At 43.8% G+C, this 15964-nt stretch overlaps 1 protein-coding gene across 2 annotated transcripts; it reads right to left on the bottom strand.

Moving 5' to 3' along the window:
• Positions 1 to 995: 995 nt before the first annotated feature.
• On the bottom strand, positions 996 to 12448 carry cdk11b (cyclin-dependent kinase 11B). Of its 2 annotated transcripts, none has more exons than XM_034538332.1 (20): positions 12321 to 12448; positions 11239 to 11369; positions 10751 to 10890; positions 10355 to 10482; positions 10091 to 10235; positions 9393 to 9568; positions 8910 to 9035; positions 8358 to 8456; positions 8104 to 8223; positions 7927 to 8001; positions 7233 to 7480; positions 7041 to 7131; positions 6821 to 6942; positions 6624 to 6729; positions 6349 to 6470; positions 5388 to 5495; positions 4945 to 5061; positions 3586 to 3734; positions 2160 to 2349; positions 996 to 1627 (listed from the first exon to the last, which is right to left on the bottom strand). In XM_034538332.1, the coding sequence occupies exons 1-20, from the start codon at positions 12430 to 12432 to the stop codon at positions 1532 to 1534; spliced, it is 2601 nt and encodes an 866-aa protein (XP_034394223.1). In that variant the 5' UTR covers positions 12433 to 12448; the 3' UTR covers positions 996 to 1531. The 2 variants fall into 2 exon arrangements, with proteins under 2 accessions (XP_034394223.1, XP_034394224.1); XM_034538333.1 differs by having other exon boundaries at positions 9393 to 9529.
• Positions 12449 to 15964: the final 3516 nt, after the last annotated feature.

Below are 15964 nucleotides of genomic sequence, written 5' to 3'. Positions count from 1 at the left end.
AAATACCTCTGTGTGTTCGTGATGGACGCTGTGGTTTCCCTCTTATGTGGCGATGAAAGGTTTTGGACAGTAAAGTCCACTGTGGGTTCTCATTGGCCTGGATTTCTTCTTCAGAGCTCTTGCCGCTGAGGCAGTAATGGTCCGGGGCCACCCGAGGGCCTCTTGAGGTTCCCCCCAGCAGAACTAATTAGATTATGCAGTGAAGTGTCATCCAAAAGAAAACATCCATGTTCCCTAAAAGTATGTTTGTTTAGGGGTCTGAACTAGTTACAGGAGCCATTGCGTTGATGCATGCCTTTTGGATAATTCACACACCGACCAAACTAAAGGACTTGAGCCGGAGGAAGCGATGTGGTCGTCATCCTTCTGAACCATTTGGACCTGAAGCTGATATGAAGTCAGCAGACAGCTCCACGAGCAGCTTATTCAACATACACACTAGTTACCTTTTAATAAATATACATTTTATATATATATATATATATAGTGTAACTGGTTACCTTTTAATAAATATATATATATATATATATATAATTATATTATATATATATATTATATATAAATATATATATATAATATAATATATATACGATAAACATTTCGACCTGTGCTTTAGGTTAGACTATCCAAGTTTTCTGCGCTTGTTCCTGCGAAAGAGGTCTCAATGGGAATAAAACTGTAGTATGCCGTTTGTTTGTCTTCGGCTCAAAATCAAATAAATGTATTGGTTCGGTTCTGAAGACGCAGAGCCATATTAAAAACAACAGCAGAGGAAAGTCTGGGCCTCGTTTCCCCCTGAAAGAACAAAGTACTGAGACAACGTGTGCAGTGCAAAGACTGACATCACTTTTGGAGAGCAACTACCAAGTTGGGTTCAAGGCTGCATTTTTTTCTAAAGGCTCGACTTCCCTTCATTTTTCCCCTCCTCTGGCAGTGTGCAGTTGTATTTGCATAACTTGGACAGTTTATAAATATAGGGGAAACAGCAGACAAAACAAAGTTTCAAACTTTATTTCTTGCAAAAACATCATTGTTCCCTCCCCTCCCCGCCATCAAGGGACATTGACAGTCCTAAGTAAACCTCTCGCATAATGCTGGATGGAAAACACAGCCAATGCTGCATCATTATACAGTAGCTCAGGCAGCCAGGAAATACCAGCCGTTTAGAAAATCTGCTCCTCACTCATGACATAAAAAGGGGAAATAAAACAAAGTCAAACATGAGAGCTACACTTCTAACAGATGTATGGTCAAGTTAAAAAGCTAGAATGGTCACATTAAAAAAAAAAAAAAAAAAACACGGTTTGAAAGACATCAAGCGACAATTCTGAAGATTCAACACGTTGGAGCCACCAAGTCCTGCTGTGAGACAGTCCCGACTATCCTGGTAACAGTTGTAAATGTTCAGATATTTATCTGGTTCATAGCTGTATACCAGTGACACCGTCCCGATTCCAAAAAGGAGCAACAAGTCCCAGATCTCTTGGCTCTCGCCCTCAGTGAGATCGCCAGGCGTCCTGCAGCTTTGGGCTCAGAACTTGAGGCTGAATCCTGGACCGACTGCAGACGCTCCCTGGTTGCTGGTCGTCAGGTGGAAGCCCGTGTCTTTTAGGTCGTCGTCGCCGCCCTGAAGAGGTTATGGAAACAAAGTTATCTCCTGGTTTAGGACCGCAGTCGCTCTTCTGATATCCTGCAGTTTAACTTTTTACATATTTATTATAGAACTGATCGACACATCACTGGTTACCTTTGAGAAACACACCCTGAACCTGAATGATTTTGAGACTGATAGATTGTATCCCATAAGGGTATGCATGGACATGCTTATTATTCATATTTTTATAGTTATTTGCCCTCGGTTTCATTGGAGTTTAAATGTAGCAGTTGGTTGCACAGAATAACGCAGAGATAAACAAACTCAAACTTTTGGGCATGACAAAAGGCAAATATTCAACTCATATTGGACTACAACAGCATCGGCCTCAAGCTTCTGGGTGGGTAAGACCACTGCTGAAGAAATTATGGCGTGAAGGGCGCTCATCATGGAAAACACAAGGAGAAATACCGGGACACAAAGCAGAAACCTGTAGGTCTGTAATCTATTTACCATAGATGGCGTAGCTGTATGTAATGGAGAAAGTGGAGCTTAATGTCCTTACCAGTTGACTGTAGCCCAGTCCTCCCTCGGGCGGACGAGGACTGGTGGCTCTCTTCACCCTCTGCTGCTCACTCTTGGCCGGCCAGGTGGGGAACATGGACGGGTCGATGGGCAACGGCGACTCGCGGAAGTACTCGTGCTTGAGCCCCTCGTCCGATAAAATCCTCTTGCTGGGGCAGTAGGTGAGGAATCTGGGAAACAGACGATGCTCGCGTTCATATGGAGATGCCAAAGCACTTCAGACACGTTTCACGGGCGGCTTACATTGTTGCGTGGACTTTTATAAACTCAAAATTATTCTTTTTATTTATTTATTTTTATGTGGCTGCATTAGCTAAACTAAATCTAGACAGGCAATCTGGACACAAGATGCAGGCAGGACCCGAGGGGCCACTGGGTTTGTGCAAAGAGTCCTAATTGGTTTTGACGGGATCAACAACGGGGAGCTGCTCAATGTGATAATTGGCTTTCAAATAGTGCCAGATCGGAATATTCCATGCACGAGTGGGAGAAGTGATTTAAGACCAGCGTGAAATTGTCTTTGTATTTTATTGCGGAAGGAATCTCTGACGGAGGGTTTCTGGCTGGAATTAGACTGATACACATGGCCAACACTGGACAATCCTGTTGACTGACTGAATCCAATAATGTTGAGGAACCTGTGAGCGTACTCCTCCATACGGAGCCGTTAATACCTGTGACATAAACCAGCAGTTTTCCGGGCCTTGAGGTCCGGGATAATATCCGGCCCACAACATTTCAGTAACGTAGTAAATGTAGCAAATTCCGGATACCAAAAGCCCTCATTCCTCAAACACTTTCCTACACAAGGGGGTGTGATATTTCCTACAGCTCTGTGATGTCTACCTGCCTGAACTACAAACCTGCCCTCACTTTCTTTCAAAACAGCCCTTCTCTACGGCCTCATTCTTCGCCTCATTCTTCATCAACCTTCTGACAGCTGCAGGGTTGCAGCTGCGCTGGACGGGCGCCAGACTTCCAGTGAACCACGAGCCCTCCGCGATGGACATGCTGTTGCCATCCTCTGCAGCTGTTAGGTAACCGAGCGGTGCAGTTTTCATTTACAGGTGGAGGCTAACAGCTCTCTGGGTTTGTAGAGGTCCTACAGGAGAACCGAGAAGCTGCTAAACAATGCTGCTCAAAAGAAACTGCTCAAAGACTCAGAAAGGGCAACGACGTTGCCCTCAGAAACAAACTTGGAAATTGTCCAAGTAAGGCCATTTCCACTGGGGGAGTCGCTCGGATTGTTGTAATTTACTGGAACAAATACTCTATTGTGCACTCATCAGGCCGCAGCAGCGCGGTCGCACACACACAGAACAGTTGGAATAGCTCAGACTGACTGCGGTGCAGCACGTCAGAGGTGCAATGCGTTGTGCGTGGAATGAGACCCTGGAGAATCCTACTTGTTCATGAGGTCAAAGCCTTGATCGGAGAGCAGCGCCCCGAAGCGCTTCCGCAGGTGGTTGTAGGGATACTCTGTGAAAGTCATCTTCTTCACAGCGGGCATCTCGTTGTAACCGGGCCAGATCTTCTCGCTGGGTGACCCCAGGTCCTACACACACACACACACACACACACACACACACACACACACACACACACACACACACACACACACACACACACACACACACACACACACACACACACACACACACACACACACACACACACACACACACACACACACACACACACACACACACACACACACACACACACACACACACACACACACACACACACACACACACACACACACACACACACACACACACAAAATATTTCCACCTTGGCAAAAGTGTTCATGGACCACACACATGACAATAAACCAGTCCTAAGTACATTTCAGTACATCAATTCATAACTGGTAAAGACTGTAGGATGACTTGGGAGGCCTGAATGACATCAGTCCCCGAGGCTGTCATGCTTTAGGCAGATCATAAGCAGGGCTGATGAGGGCCGACCCGTTGTAGCGGCTCCTCCCCTCAGCTGTGTCTTCAGCCTCTAAACTTGTGTGTCTGTGCCGGAGAACGCTCCGTTTCAAAAAGAAAAGAAAGTCTCCTTCTGTTCTGATCTCAGTTCCGTTGTTGCTCTCCCCTGAATATCTGTGCTACGGCGGTTAATTTAACTCCTGCATTCCCGTTTGTATCCGTTTCCTAATTGCTTTCTAAAAGAAGGTGTCAAGAGCTGTGCGTTATACTGCTGATGCACACAAACCTCCCGCTGTTGCAGCTTCACAAAAAAAGCTTTCCACTTGGGAACAGTCAAGTTGCTTTTATGGTCGTCAAGCAGTGCTGCTCTTCTAGAAAGAAAACCGGTCTAACCAACCAGACACGGATACATTCTGTTCGATTTGCTCAGTTTATATTACTGCAGGAAAAAAAAGTACAAACAGCAGCGGCCAGAGCAGAAAATGTCTGCAGCCCGGTTTGCGACACCTCTGATATGTCACCAAGGTAAACGGCTTTACCTTGCTGTGCTGTGCAGTGGAAAAACGACCGCACCGTGCCACAGCAGCTTGACTGCTCGCAGACATTCTATGAAAAAAAGTCTCTAGAGAGCTTTCTAAGCCTCATAATGACTTCATAAGCTGGGTTAACTTCGACCAACAGCTCCACCCTGTGGGGCACTCCAGACCTCCATGCTGACCTCCTGACAGACGGCACACTCAAAAGATTTACAGCCTCTCAACCAAAAGGGCTTTGCCCTCTATGGCGAGGATTTACTTCATTTTATGAAGGGAAAATGAGGGCATTTACCTTAAAAACCTTGTTAATTTGGTCGATTTCAGATTTTCCAGGGAAAAGAGGCTTCTGGGTGAGGAGCTCGCCAAATATGCAGCCCACTGACCACATGTCCACAGCTGTGGAGTACTCCTGTGGAGAGACGAACAAACACAGTGGCAGTCCACAGAAACACAAAGTAGACAGTCTGCCTGGCGAGTTTCAACACTGGCGCCGGTCATGCGTGTGAAAGTGGATGTGCTGCTGGACCGCTAACGTCTGTAAATTACATACTGTAAAACTCAAAGAGCGTTTCAGTGGTGTTTGGTATCTTAAAAACTATTCTTCTCTTGGGAATACATCTTTGGGTAAACCAACTCAATCAAGATGGTGTAACCAAAGTACATCGCCTTAATAATTGTGTGTGCATGGGCATTTCATGCGGTTCCTGGGAAGTGTGGGCGAAGTGGAATTCTCACCTTGGCTCCGAGCAACAGCTCTGGTGATCGGTACCACAGGGTCACCACGACAGGGGTGTAGGGCTTCAGGGGGGAGCCGTACTCCCGTGCCAAACCAAAGTCGCCAATCTACAGTGCGGGACGGTAAACTCATGTCAACTCTTTGACATTAATTTGGGGTAAAAGACCAATGCCTCAGGATTAATAGGATTCCTCCATTAGTGTTTATTGCATGATCCTCTGACGTCTTATAGGAGATCAAATACTGCAATGTCTTGTTGGATTTGAAAAACTACGAGATGCAGTGCGATTCATATTTTCCAGTCAGCTTCCATAGATAATGTCTGTAAAAAAACATGCTCATTTGCACGTGGAGACTCTCTCTCTCATGTCTGCCATTCATTTCACCAAATGCTAATTGACTTTTAGTGATCGTGTGTTGTATTGCTGCTAGCTCGATAGAAAGATGGATTAAAAGAACCCCTTTCAAGAGTCTCTGTACAAAAACAAAGATGAAGGAAATATCATTTTAATTTATGTAAGGGTTTTGTCTTGAGACAACTAACTAAAAATGACAGTTACACCACATTGTTCACAGCGTCTGCTTTATGCTAAATCTCCTGTAATAAAATGTGACAACTGTATTTATGGGTGGCATGCAATGGTCTGTGTCCAATATGCAGTATCATTCAATGGGCATTGCTGTAATACATTAATCTGGGATGTTTATTGCATTCCAACCAACTTAATCTGCCTAATTTACTTCCAATTAATGATTTCCTACATTTCCCAGAATGTCAGTAATCAACTCCCAGAGCTCTGTACATTTTGACCTTTTCAATCAACAGCAGGAGTGTGTTGCTATCTGCATATTGATTGTATCTAGCAGACCAACTAGTCCCTGACCACAATCAGTGGCTGTGGACTCCCTGACCCCAAAGAGAGCACCAACTAGCGAGCCCGTTCAGTTTGCACACTGTACCTTGAGGATACCCTTGTGGCTCAGCAGCAGGTTGGACGTCTTTAGATCGCGATGGAGAATCCAGTTGTCGTGGAGATGTCGGACACCTCGCAGCAGCTGAATCATCAGTGTCTTTACTTCCCCTGAAAGAGAGGCGCCATGCTTTAACAGAGCTGTTTGGAGGCGGAGGGTTTAAAGCCAAAGCTGTGCACAAAGGAAATCAGCAGAAAGGGGAGTAAACCATTTGTATCCCATTCAACAGAAGCGGAACAGAGCTCAACGACATGTCCCTTTACCTGGCAGGAAGGGCTGCTTCATGGTTTCCATCAGACTCTTCAGGTCATGCTCCACATAGTTCATCACAATGTAGATCTTGTCCATGTTACTTCCAACAACTATTTCCTAATAGAGTAAAAGCGAACGGTTTGATTTTGCGACAGCACTTGACGATGTACATTAAACAATGAAAGAGGTCATTTTCAAGTTCTCTCACCCTCACTGTGACGATGTTTGGGTGCTGAGCTTTCAGGATTGTGTTGATTTCTCTCAAAGAGGTGATGGGGAAGCCCTCCTTCTCCTTCTCCATCTTCAACCTCTTTAAGGCCACAATTTCATCTGCAAACAGGAGAGTGTGCGTTCATTGTTTGACCGATGAACACGTGTGAGAGCGCAAAGAGCAGATGGACCCCCCCCCCCGGGTTTGGTTTTCATACCCGTCTTTTTGTCCTTGGCTCTGTACACCACACCGTAGGTCCCCTCTTCTATTCGGTTCAGGCACTGGAATTCCTCAACACTGCGACAACCCTGACAAATAACACAATGTGATTGAAGACCTCAACATGCTGACGACTCGCATCACATTCGCGGCTGAGCCGGATGAACATTTGCGTTACGTCGGTACCGACCTGCAGAGCAGGCAGATACTTGGGCAGCTCCTTCTTCAGCTCCACGGGTGAAATTGGGGGGGAATCCGGGATGTAATTTTCTTCGGGGGTCGGGGAGCGAGAATGAGTTTGAGACTGAGGGGTGGGGTCACCCTCTCCTGCGTCATCCTCCTCTTCCTCCTCCTCTTCCTCATTCTCTTCCTCTTCCCCCTCCATGTCCATGTCCTCGCCGCTCTCCTCGGAGTCGTGATCAAAGCGGGACTCTGGCACTGTGAGGCGAAGTGTGAAATCAGCTCAGGGTTGGTAAGTGCAATTTGATTTACGAGAATTTTGGCATGTAGGTCAACACTCCAAGACCACTTTTAGCATGAAAAACTAAAACCTTATAAGGATCTATACTTGCTCACAGATTGCACATTTTATTAACCTCCATCGGAGAATTATAACTCCAAGATATTTAGCAGAAAAAGACACGCTTTTACTGACCCAACTGCTATTTAGGCACTCTCTCAACTGGCCACACAACTCTTCCTTCTAAAGTGGTCTCCCAGACACAAACTGTTTACACAAAAATGTTTTAACAGTACTCAAAGCAAATATCTACAATTCAGTCGAGCCACACGCCATTTGAATGAGTGACTTTGCAAATGGGCCTTTGGATGACTTTAAAGGAAACAATCTCCGAATTGAAAACACAGGTGACATGTTGACCTACCTGCAGGTATGTGATTTCCATTTTCTCTCTCGTCCTCAAATTCCTCCACTGACTGCTCGGCCTCGCTCACGTCCTCTGAAAGGGTGGAAGCCATCGAGTTAAACCTGTGATGCTGAGTAACTGGACCCGACTCAGCGACACAAGCCGCAGCAGGGGAGCCGTTTTTGACAGTTTTACCTGCGCTCTGCTCCGACCTTCCCGAGCCTGAAACGGACCCCTCTTCCTCTTCTTCCCCCTCGCTCTGGCTGCTGGACTCCTCCTCGTCGTCATCCTCTTCGTCTGAGCCTGATCCCGAGGCTAGACAAAGTGAAGGAGATGCAACAGTTTTCCTGATTATCATCAGAGGTGAAGGAAGAAGTCCAAAAGAAGTCAGGCCTTTAGCCCTGTACAATGACATGTGTAAATGATGCGTCACGGTCAGGGTCATTTACCGATGGAGGATTCTCCTGAGCTGGTCTTCCTTTCGCTGTCACTGATGTCCTGGAGGTCTGCTAGCAGGTCTTTGTCCTCTGGCTTCTCCTCCTTCGACGCTGCAGACAAAACGTAGTGTGAGTTACACTGAAACTAGGGGCTTTGCTAACCGTGATATTTAGAAAAATAATTAAATATTGATAATACATAAATAATCCTGTGCCATTATGCTTAGACTCTCTCACCACCTTCCTCCACTCGTATTTTAAGTGTAATTAATTTGCCATAAAATAAAAGTGGACAATAAACAAAAGTAGAGATTAATTTAACTGATAGTATTTTTTCTGATATTCTCTAGCTATCGTGGCAATATAATTACAGTGAATAATTTGGGCCACTATAATCATGTAGTAAAAATCTGATATAATGACAGCATTAACTGAAACAATCATGACATTGGGGGAATTGAGATGCTGCAAAAGGTGCAATGTTGACCATAAATATAATAAACTCAAATAAGACATTTGTTTCTAGAAACTGTGAAATTCTAATCAATAAATGTATAAACTCACGTGCACTTTTCCGTGGTTCGCTGAGGTCAGATCTGTCCCGGGGAATGCGGGTGGGACTCCGGCTGTGGTGGCTTTGTTTTGGCTTGTCACCATACTCATCCGGTAGCATCCGATGGTGAGACGGCACTGTGGACGAGACAGTCTCTTATTAATCAACGCCGCAGATGTAGCACCACAGGTCACGGGGTTTAAAACACAATCCTTGTGATTGGCAATGGGACAGGACTGCTTTGGATTTTGAGTTTTGAGGAATTGTTGGAACATTTTGGACAATATTAGTTGCTTTCTTTTTTACAGAGGGACATGAGCAGATAAATATAAAATTGTATGTCTGTATGTCAACTACGAAGCTGTAATTGGGACATGTATAGCCTATCTTAGCATAAAGACTGCAGGCAGAGGGAAAGCGCTAGCCTGGCTCTATCCGAGATGAAAAAAAAAATAGGCCTCTTGTCCAGCAGGTGTTTATGGTATATCACCGACCTTCTCGTCGGCCACCTCGCTCTTTGCGCCGCTCCTCGGCCCTCCTTTCCCGCTCCTTCAGCTCACGTTGCTCTTTCTGCTGTTCACGCAGCTTTCGGTCTCGTTCGCGCTGGCGCTCCACCTGTTCCAGCCGGTCCCTGTGGTCCAAAAAAAACCCAGGAGAATCCAATCGGGGTCTGTCCAGACAACCAAAAGCCCAATCTCGTCAATGCTTGTTTATTTGGAGTCTGGGCAGCAGTGCTTTGTCATATCACAGTTGTACTTAATGACTGATATATTGCAGTAACATAACCCAAATGTGTCCATCACTTGAGGCTGCATTGTTTACATACATACACTTGATTTACATTGCTTAAAAGAGAAAACGCACTTACAATCTTACCACCTGCACTTAAGAAAAATGTAAAGTTAATTTATACAATTACTGTTGTGTCACTTCAGATACTTTGTACACTACATCACATTTACAACTAAAGCACTGAAGCTACAGATTTCAAGGAAAAACAACATACATTTAGATTGATTTCATGTTGCTCATATCTTTAATATGCCGGGAACTTGAATACATACTCCAACAAAACAGGCTTTGAAAAACATGTATACTGATTAAACTCAAGTGGAAATCAAGAAAAAATAAATACTTCGGTATTAATGTAATATAATACAACATGTGGAATTTCTTCAGGGCCGGTGCTCACCTTTCTCTGCGTGAATGAGCTCTGGCCTGTTCTCTCCGTTTCTGCCTCTCCCAGTCTCGCCGGGCTTTGTCTTCCTCCCACTGACGCTTCCTGCGCTCATTCTCTCGCTCTTTTTCTTTGTCTTTGGGTCGCACTTGTTTCACTGCTATAGAAGTAAAAAGAGTGGAAGCAGATCTTAAAAAATATTATTTTTAAAGCCCCAAAAATGTTCGATTCAGCTACGAAACACACTTGTGTTTATGTTATTAAGCAGCACTTCCACACCTCCTTCTGCGGAGTTACTGCGATGACGTCTTTTATCTTTTCTCTTCTCCTCCTTTCTGTGATGAGACTTGTCTTTTCTGGCTATCTGCTGTGGAGGCTTGATGGCTAATGATTCATCTTCCTCGGCCCTGTGTGAATGTAAAAAAAAAAACTCAGACTCTAAAGAGTCAGCGACATCGTGTTGCATCACATTTTTAAACCATGACATACATACTTTGGTGTTTTTTGTGTTGTTGACATGTTTTTCTTGTGTTGCAAATGGGCTACAACTGCATTTCTTTGTACACCCCTGTGTTGCATAATGACAATAAATGATCCTTGAATCCTTAATTATTACATGTACACTACTTCCGCCATAAAATGACACTCATGTTTGATTCTTACAGTTCCAAATACCTGTCCTCTGTCGAGTCCTCCCGTGTGTACGGGGAATTACGAATTGTTATTTCCATCTTTTGATCCCGTAGTTCTCCTTCCTCCGGAGTATCTCGTTTGGCTTCCCGATCATCCGACTGTGGAACGAGGCTCTGTGTGAACTGTGCAAGACATAGTAATAAATTAGGCATACTAGAGGTTTCAATTGTGTAGTTGGATGAATTGTATTTCTTGTAACTGAAAAAATGCCCTCAGACTTACCAGCCTATTTGGAATGTAGCTAACACTATTCAATGTCTTTAAAATATGTATCATTCCCACTATAATTGCGTAATCGATTTAGGTATATATATATATATATATATACACCTAAATCGATTACGCAAACGCAATTTCCAATCAATTCTTTGTAAACTTACTGAGTTTTAATGGAAAATTATACAACAAATAAAACTGAGCTAGGATGAGTGACTCGCAATTGTTTTTACTTAAAATGTGGGATACTTTACATCTTTCTGGCGCTTGGGATCCGTTTTCTCTTCTAATTCTCTTCTGCGTTTTTTCTCCTGTAGGATTTCGTCAAGAGTTTTTACTTTCCAGGTCTCCTTTTCGTCCCCCATCAGCGTCCACTCTCCACCGCCTGCTCCACAACACACACAGATACATTTATTATGTAATTTCATTGCAGCTTAATTTGAAACAAAACTGACCCATACAGTTATAATAGAGTCATGACAGGGACGCGGCTGCCTGTTTTTTTTTTGTATAATCATTTAACACAAGTCAAAATGAAACCTCCGGTGCATTTTAAGACAATAATCGTGCAGCTTGTCAATACAATAAACGATCTCTGATTTAAGCTGCCATTCAAGATGTGCGATTGTGAGGCCACAAAGTAAATCAGCAGTTAATCAAATAACCGTAGAGTGACACAAAGACCTTCAACTACAAGATGATATTTGTTCCACTATTACTGGTTATTCTGGTACCATCTAGCCAAAATTTCAATTCCAAACACTTATTCTGCAAACGAAACGCCAGTCGCGCTTACGACCTGCACATCTGTGAATAATAACGATCCGGTTTATTTAGACACACGTTTAGCATGAAGCATCATTGCGCTATTCGTGTGAAGCTAAAGTTTACTAGCTAAACGTTGCAGCACACCAGCTAGCTCGCGAGCAGGGAGCCGACGTCAACAGGCCAGTTACCAGGATACCTAACTAACGTTAGCCCGCTGGTTCAAGTTTGTGGCTGAACAAAGCTGCGGTTGGTTTGTAAGGCACCAGTGTGGCCGCACATTCAGGGAAATGGAAGATGAGGGAATTACTTATGACGTTAAACCCACGGAGGGAATCCAGCGGTCGGTGCTAACACATTAGCTAGTAAACGTTAGCTCGGAACAACTAGCATGGTCGACTGTTGCTAAACAACTTATGTAGCTAATTACGTGATTTTAGAGGGAATAGTTAGTACAGCGGGCAGAGCAGTACACTAAAGAACCTATGGGCATGTCCGGAACTGTACTTAAAGGCCTAGGTACAGAAAAGTGTGATATTAACCAGCAAGCAGGTGAAATGGTTAAACAAACCTGATGTATGCGCAGCGGTATTTTGGCACACCGGAAGTCTGCAGGCGAGAGTAACCTCTGTAAAAGGTCCGACGTGAAACAACGACACAATTATACAAATATAACATAACATAACAATAGTGTTTTAGTAGATACAAAACGGTATCCTTGTAGTAAGATAACGTGTACTTCCCACTTTGTTTTGAATAATATTTTGCTGTGGATTAAGAAATAATCTCTTCATCACACTTCTGGGTTTTATTGAGGAATAGTTCAATTGCTCCTTGTCAGCTTCAAAGACTGTTTATGATCGAAGCTGCAAAAGAGGCTCAAATTGTTCAAGGAAAGTTTGTAAACCGTCTCCCAACACCAGTCGCGTAGTTAAATCATTTTGTGGAAATACAAAAACATTGCTCACTCAAAAACCCAGAGATGTCCTCATGTCTGGGAATTTCACAAATGGCAGCACTACATTGTTTTTTAAAATATATCACAGCACATTCTGAAGCCCATAACTAAGTGATATATATTTGACCGAATCACATTTTCATACAGGGGAGGTAGTATCATAAAAATCTAAAACACAAAGGTATTTTTGCTTTGCAGGCTATTATCGGCACAGGATGTGATGAAACCGGAGCCAAACAAACCACACGCAGCATTAATTGCCCTTTATCACTAAGAAAGAGTCATATAAGAAAAGCTGGAGTACAAGCAATGGATTTATGACATGCTGACCTCAGTGAACACACTAACGACGACCAAGGTCTCATTCCAAGCAGCAGGCTCTCTCACTCTCACTCGTGGCTTTAAAAGGGAGCAGCAGAGCTTTCCTTGCAGGTTAATCGTTTCAGACTCATACAGGTGAGCACTAAATATGTTTATTTGAATGTGGGGATGAGTCTGAGTATAAGTCATAACGATACCATATTCAACTGAACCTCTTTTGTCTGTGTAGTCCCGAGGCCTTAATGGACAGTTTGTGTGTCCATTGTCCAGGCTGCAGATACATCTCTGAGGAGAGGAAGGACTCATGGACTCCAACAGCGCCGGCAGCGCCGGCAGCGTGCAATATGATCGCTGGAACGAGGACAACATCAACCTGAACGTGGAGGCATCACAGTCTACCTCGATGAGGTGAGCCATCACACAGAAAGTTCTCATATGGTGGAGGATTTTCTGACGCCACTGAAGAGCAAACCTATAGAGTGGACGAGATAAAACTATATACTGAGACATGAATGGACTCAACTGATGAAAGAAAGTCACGAAATATAAAATTAGCTTTTAAACCTGACACTATTTGTATGCAAAATAAGAAAGTAAGCTTTGTAAAACATTGATAGTCAAAATGAAGTGACAATGTGGTAAAACCAGGTCGACAAATCTCTCTCTCTCTCTCTCTCTCTCTCTCTCTCTCTCTCCCTGTTACATTCACAGTATCTACAACAGAGTGTGTAACGGCAGATGGGGAGTCGCAGTGAAGACAGCAGGAGCTTTGGCTGCACTGGTGTCCGTTTACGTCATAGGATACGTGACAGGATACTATGTCCACCGTGTTTAACCCAGACTGCCATCACCATGCATTGTTCTTTTGTCTTTTCGGAGGGTTGTCACTGCTGCAAGGGTCAATGTGACGCTGGTTGAGCATTAAAAGTCCTTTAAATTATGATGATCTGGATTCAGCAGCCAACATAGAACTTCAAAGTCTTTTGTGTCTTTAAGTATTAACGCAATAAATTATTTTAATCCTTCCGCTAAAACTCAGTTTGTATAACAGCATTACAAACAAAAACTCCTGACTTCACTAACGTGAAATATTGAGCTCAACGTGTAATGTGGAAACAAACAACAAAAAGAACAAAACTACTGTTAATTGTTGAAATGGATTTGCTCCGCAATGAATAATCCCTCTTGCATTTCAAATAAACACCATACCACTTCAGTTCACATTCTGTCTGTGTGTTATTTGCGCTTCCTTTGCGAACCTAATGGTATCAATTTCAGGTCACGTCATAGATTTTGTTGTTTGGCTTGTGGCCTTCATCAGGGCCTTCCTACAACAGACAACCTTGAATATAATTTGCAAAATAAGACTTGAACTAATAGAGTTTGGTCCTGGGTGATCAAAGAATATGTTCACACCTTCCTCACAGGCTCTCCCTGAAAGATCAAAAGTCCTAGACTTGTGCATCAGCAGGGCAGGGCCACGGAGGCAGGATGCATCGCGAAAGAGGCCGGACCAATGAGGCCAGGCCCTTGAGGCAGGAGGCACAAAGAAGGAGGCAGGGCCATTGGGAAGGAGGCCATGCCCAGGACAGGGGCTGGATGCAGGAAGCATGGGCAAGGAGGCAGTGGGGGCAGGACCCAGGAGCCAGGACCGGCTTCAGACACAGCCAGGTCCAATGGACCCTATGAGGCGAGAAGGCACAAATACTCCGGGGAGGAAGTAGAGTTAGTAATGTGCAATGAAGGGACATACATGTGTCCTTAAGGAGAGAGAGAAGAGGAGAGGAGCTCAGTGTAGCCTAAAATGTCCCCCAGCAGCCTATAAGCCTATAGCAGCATATCAAGGCGGTGGACCAGGGCAAACCTGAGACAGCCCTAACTATAAGCACTATTAAAGAGGAAAGTCTTAAGTCTATTCTTAAATGAGGTGACTGTGTCTGCCTCCCGGACTGAAAGTGGAAGCTGGTTCAATAAAAGAGGAGCTTGATAACTGAAGGCTCTGGCTCCCATCCTAATTTTTAGGACTCTAGGAACCACGAGTGATTCTTGATTTTACAGGGAGCAAAGTCCAGAGCAGCTAATACAGGAGTTATGTGATCTCTTTTCTTCTTTTTTTTAGTACACGAGCTGCAGCATTCTGGAGAGACTTAAGACACTTATTAGAGCAGCCTGATAATAAGGAGTTGCAGTAATCTAGTCTAGAAGTAACAAACGCGTGAACCAGCTTTTCTGCATCTTTTTGATGTGCCTGATTTTTTAAATGTTACATAGATGAAAAAATGCAATCCTTGAGATTTGCTTCACGTGGGAGTTAAAGGACAAGTCCCGGTCAAAGATAACGTTGAGATTCTTTACAGTGGTGTTGGATGCCAGGGCAATGCCATCTACAGAAACCACATCACCAGATAATTGATCTCTGAGGTCTTCAGAGCCAGTAAAATAACTTCAGTTTTGTCTGAGTTTAACATCAGGAAGTTGCAGGTCATCCATGTTTTTATGTTTTTAAGACATGCTTGAATTTCAGCGAGCTGGTTGGTCTCCTCTGGTTTGATCGATAGATATAATTGAGTATCATCTGCATAACATTGAACGTTTATGGAGTGTTTCCTGATAATGTTGCCCAAAGGAAGCATATAATAATAATAATAATCCATTTAATTTATATAGTGCTTTTCTAGATACTCAAAGACACTTTACATTATACACCGTAGACACAGCTACGGGGAGCAATGCAGGGTTAAGTGTCTTGCTCAAGGACACATCGACTTGGGCGGGGATTGAACTGCCATATATAGGCTAAATAAAATTGGTCCAAGCACAGAACCTTGTGGAACTCCGTGATTAACGTTGGTGGTCATTGAGGCTTCATCGTTTACAAATACAAATTGAGATCGATCTGATAAATAGGATTTAAACCAACTTAGTGCGGTACCTGA

The sequence above is a fragment of the Cyclopterus lumpus genome, chromosome 7, assembly GCF_009769545.1.
Source record: "Cyclopterus lumpus isolate fCycLum1 chromosome 7, fCycLum1.pri, whole genome shotgun sequence".
Classification (NCBI taxonomy): Eukaryota; Metazoa; Chordata; class Actinopteri; order Perciformes; family Cyclopteridae; genus Cyclopterus; species Cyclopterus lumpus.
Note: the sequence above shows the minus strand (reverse complement) of the source record. Positions and strands in the feature narration are given on the sequence as shown.

Bases quoted from the DNA above. Each gene is read 5' to 3' on its own strand.
- cdk11b (XM_034538332.1), bottom strand. From the start codon at position 12,432: ATGTTATGTTATATTTGTATAATTGTGTCGTTGTTTCACGTCGGACCT. The intron at 6,730-6,820 runs GTGAGAGAACTT...TTACTCTATTAG, and splicing joins CAAACATCGTCACAGTGAGG to GAAATAGTTGTTGGAAGTAA. The intron at 5,496-6,348 runs GTACAGTGTGCA...CCCGCACTGTAG, and splicing joins GCCACAAGGGTATCCTCAAG to ATTGGCGACTTTGGTTTGGC.